This window comes from Fusarium proliferatum (genome assembly GCF_900067095.1).
Source record: "Fusarium proliferatum ET1 genome assembly, contig: FPRO_scaffold002, whole genome shotgun sequence".
Taxonomy (NCBI): domain Eukaryota; kingdom Fungi; phylum Ascomycota; class Sordariomycetes; order Hypocreales; family Nectriaceae; genus Fusarium; species Fusarium proliferatum.
The window spans coordinates 3,534,579-3,538,603 of NW_022194791.1; the positions used below are offsets into that span (position 1 = coordinate 3,534,579).

At 46.6% G+C, this 4,025-nt stretch overlaps 1 protein-coding gene across 1 annotated transcript; it reads right to left on the reverse strand.

Moving 5' to 3' along the window:
- Positions 1-636: 636 nt before the first annotated feature.
- On the reverse strand, positions 637-3,113 carry FPRO_02637 (putative amidophosphoribosyltransferase; the record flags this gene model as incomplete). The annotated part of the gene is made up of 14 exons (XM_031227240.1): positions 637-676; positions 729-1,071; positions 1,127-1,154; positions 1,207-1,284; positions 1,340-1,356; positions 1,406-1,613; positions 1,676-1,692; positions 1,746-2,107; positions 2,160-2,312; positions 2,369-2,515; positions 2,572-2,614; positions 2,662-2,788; positions 2,856-2,921; positions 3,090-3,113. The coding sequence occupies 14 exons, from the start codon at positions 3,111-3,113 to the stop codon at positions 637-639; spliced, it is 1,653 nt and encodes a 550-aa protein (XP_031077696.1).
- Between the last annotated feature and the right edge of the window lie 912 nt (positions 3,114-4,025).

Genomic DNA, 4,025 nt, shown 5'->3' on the forward strand with positions numbered 1-4,025 from the left:
CGTACTTATTCCACTAGGTCTACATCTTATGAACCTGAGTTGCAAAAACTGGTGATGACGGGTACAGTGGAGTGATTCAACTCCAGACTCTTGTGAACCCTGGATTAGAAAACCGGAGAACACATCATGCGTTGTTCTGATCTCTCTAGTTTCACCCATACCGAAGACATTTATTCCAATCCACTCGAGGTGAATATAGTCCCTTCAATTGCCGATGTCTAGGAGTCGAGTTCAAAATATGGGGGTGGTAAAATGTCTATCAACAGATCACCCATTTCGATATAGCACCAATTGGTCGAGCAATACTTCAAACAACGCTTATAAATTTGGCTTTTCGTAATCTCGTACCCATCTAGGCCTTGCGGCATCTCTAGTATCCTCATGCCGCGCAGGGCTGTCAGCCAAGGCTGTAACTCTATGACCGTACTCTTGCTCACAGCTGGCTGGCAGTCCTGCCGGCTATATTATTTTTCGTGGCATCTTAGATAATCGTCTGACACGCCATTCTATTTTTCGTCTTTGAATTTCATTTCCAAGCCCGTATGGAGACTCATTCGTCTTCTCCAGCGCAATGCCTTGCTCCAAGCGCGAGTATGATTCCATTATTCAAATACTCTTGTGCCTCATGCCCAGCACCTATGAAGTTGTGATCTGTTCACTTGCCATGTTGTGAAGACTGTAAATCGTGTCAGCAGAGGTTGCCCACTAAGCCCTTGGTAGAGACTGACCTAATATCTTCTCGCTCATCAGCCTCAGGCCCATTTGTAGGCCCAGAGCTGACAACCACGTTTCCGCCCTCATCACCACCAGCCTTGATGGTAGTCAAGGTTTTCGCCTTCCGCTTGCCGCTACGGAGATCACTGAGATGTTCGAAGTATCCTTCCGGCACTTCTGTGACATACTTGCCACAGAAAACTCCTGTCTCAAAAGACGTGACCTTACTTGTGTCCTCTGCAGCCTCCATACACGCGGCCTTCAGACCATCAGGTCCATCAAGATCTTGGAAGATGACCTGGTCGGCACCTATGTAGTCGGCAATTTGTTGGTTTGTTCGGCCATGAGCAACCAAATCTTCACAAAGGTTAGTAACAAGACAGCCTAAGAACAGGACAAAACATCTTCATACCAACAGGATCCGCAAGATCGATACCATACTTCAGTGTTGTTAGTAATATACTCAATATTCCATGCCGGTGTAAAACTTACGATATGGGGATATATGCACTCTGGAGATGCTGAAACAAAGATAACCTTAACAGCACCAGCTTCTCTGGCCATTTGAACCTACATTCACCCATTAGTTCTATCTCACAGACAAATTCATCGTCATTTTGCTCACGATCTGTCCGGATGTAGCTAATTTCCAAATTAGTATTGATCATTGGATGTAAGAAAGTTTACTTACTGCCACGCACGACACTGTCGTCCACTAGGATGAGGTTCTTTCCGCGGAATTCTGAGTCGATAGGTGAAAGCTTGCGGCGAACACTCTTCATTCGAAGAGCTTGGTTGGGAAGAATGAAGGTTCGTTGAACATATCGGTTCTTAATTAGAGCTGTGACGTATGGCTTGCCAAGCTTCTCGGCAAGAGTAGCAGCGGCGATGTTACTTGTCTGTTGATAGTGAGTCAGCTTTCACGTTTTCACGAACGTCATGACTCCTAAACTGCGCATACCTCTGGAACAGGGATGACTGGGAAATAGTTAGTATAGTTCAAAGGCAGGAAACATATGGATATCTCATACCTGCATCAATCTCTTGAACGCCCTTCTCTCCGAGAACCGCACGAACCTTCTTGGCCAGCTTCTCTCCCATGTTTTGTCGGCTACGGTACACCGAGATTCCGTCCATGGTTGAGTCAGGGCGAGCAACGTATACGAATTCGAAACAATCGGGCGTGTAAGGGCGGTCGTTGATAATCTGACGGAACTTGGGAGCACATCCCTTCTGCAAGAAACAGGCCTGACCAGGGAGGATGTCGACAATGTTTGAGAAGCCGAGCTGCTTCAGCACAACGGATTCGGAGGCAACGAGGTAATCTTCAGTACCGGGGAGTGTGGCGGAAGGTCGAGAACCAATGCAAAGAGGTCGGATACCGTTGGCGTCACTGAGAATTGTCAGTCTTTGATAACAAGTCGTTTAAAATGGCGACAACTCACCGGAAGGCAAGAATGCCAAAACCAGCGATCATGGCAGTGCATGCGAAAGCGCCCTGGCACTTGGCGTAGACATCACCGAGAGCAGTGAAGATATCCTCCGAGTTGGCGCGAGTCTTGCCGAGCTGCTGGAGGCCGTGAGCGAAGATGTTGAGGCTATTGGCACAAATCAGTCATCGTGGTTCGAATCAGCGCGAGTTTCGATTACGCACAGGAGCTCCGAGTCGGAATCGGAGTTGACGTGTCGGTGGGCTTCCTCGTCGAGGAACTTGCGGAGGTATTCGGTGTTGACGAGGTTACCGTTGACGCTCATGGAGATACCGAAAGGAGCGTTGACGTAGAAAGGTTGAGCTTCGGAGCTGTAGTTGCAATTTTGGTCAGTGGTGTACGAGATTGTGTGCCCAGTAACACATACGCAGAAGCAGTTCCCATGGTAGGGTAACGAACATGGCCCAGGCCTATGGAGAGTCAGTCTCCGTGTAATCTGTGCATCGCATTGCCATACCCATGTAACCGGGGAGATGCTCAAGTCTTCGGCCATCGGAAAAGACCTTGCTGGCCATACCGAGACCCTTGCATTGAGAAACTCGTCCACCCTGGCAAACAGCGATACCTGCAGCATCTTGTCCACGCTATGGCTGGTTAATATCCATAGATATCGAATTTCGGGATTCGGGATATTCGCGATGGAGGACTAACATGTTGTAGATAATACAATGTCTCGTGGAGATCAATGGCGGCGGAGGTAGCCTCCTGGTCACCTAGCTATTAAAGATTGTCAGTACATGATATGTGATATCATGTTGTGTTCCATTTCTTCAACTCTTTTGGTAGCACTTCCGTCTCAAGTCCGAGCACGGGCAAGGGTCTCTTTTTTTTCTATGAGCGCGGGGGAGGGGCAATAGAGAGAAGAACAGAAGAGTGAAGACTCACCAAAATGGCCGAAACACCACACATGTTGAATATCGTGTCACGGAAATGGTTCGTGTAGAGGTTGAAGAGGAATCGAGTGTTCTTACACCCAAACAAGAGTTAGACTTGTACCAGTTTGTTTGTGAAACCTACGGGAAAATTTTTCTCTTCTGGTCACGACGATATCGGTCATTTTTTTGGGCGACCACAAATCATTTGGCGGGGTATCGTATTGGCTGAGGCGGGCCGGACAATGATCCGCAATGGTGGAGTCCTCCAAAATATGCCATTTCTTTACTCCATGTTAGTGACAGTTGAACTCAGTATTAATCACGAAGTCAAATATCTTTTCATTTCTCCGTCATTTTGTCGTTATTGCAGAATATCAGACGTCATTTATCATGAGAAATATTCCAAAACATATAATTATGGCTGAAGTTTCGATAATTGGTTCAAGTTGCAATCCGACTTGATCCATCAAACAGGCCCAAACCGTGTAAGTGGGAGCCAAGATATCGATAGCAACAGATAACAGACTGTCGAAACTTCATGGAACATTAATCCCGCATTCGAAGTTCTCGTGTCAACTGACCACTTTAATGTAACATTGACTCGTTTTACACCTAGGCTTCACCGCGGTTGTACAGATCCCAGAGAAGCCCACATAACACGGGACGCTCGGAAGACGGCAACAAATACCAGTCCGGCCACCGGTATCCATACAGGGAATCATTACCTTATCTACCAACTGTCTGATGAATTTTATGCAACCCTTAGTTACCTATTGTTTGACTTATTAAACAGTTCCTTTCGCATTTCCACAATTAGGCACATACAACATCAGGATTTCGATCAATACTATCTGTAAGACAGGTAGACATGTGTAGGTGTGCACATAAGTTAGTAAGTACTACCTAACTATGGGGTACTGTATACATTAACCCAAAATCTTCAAGG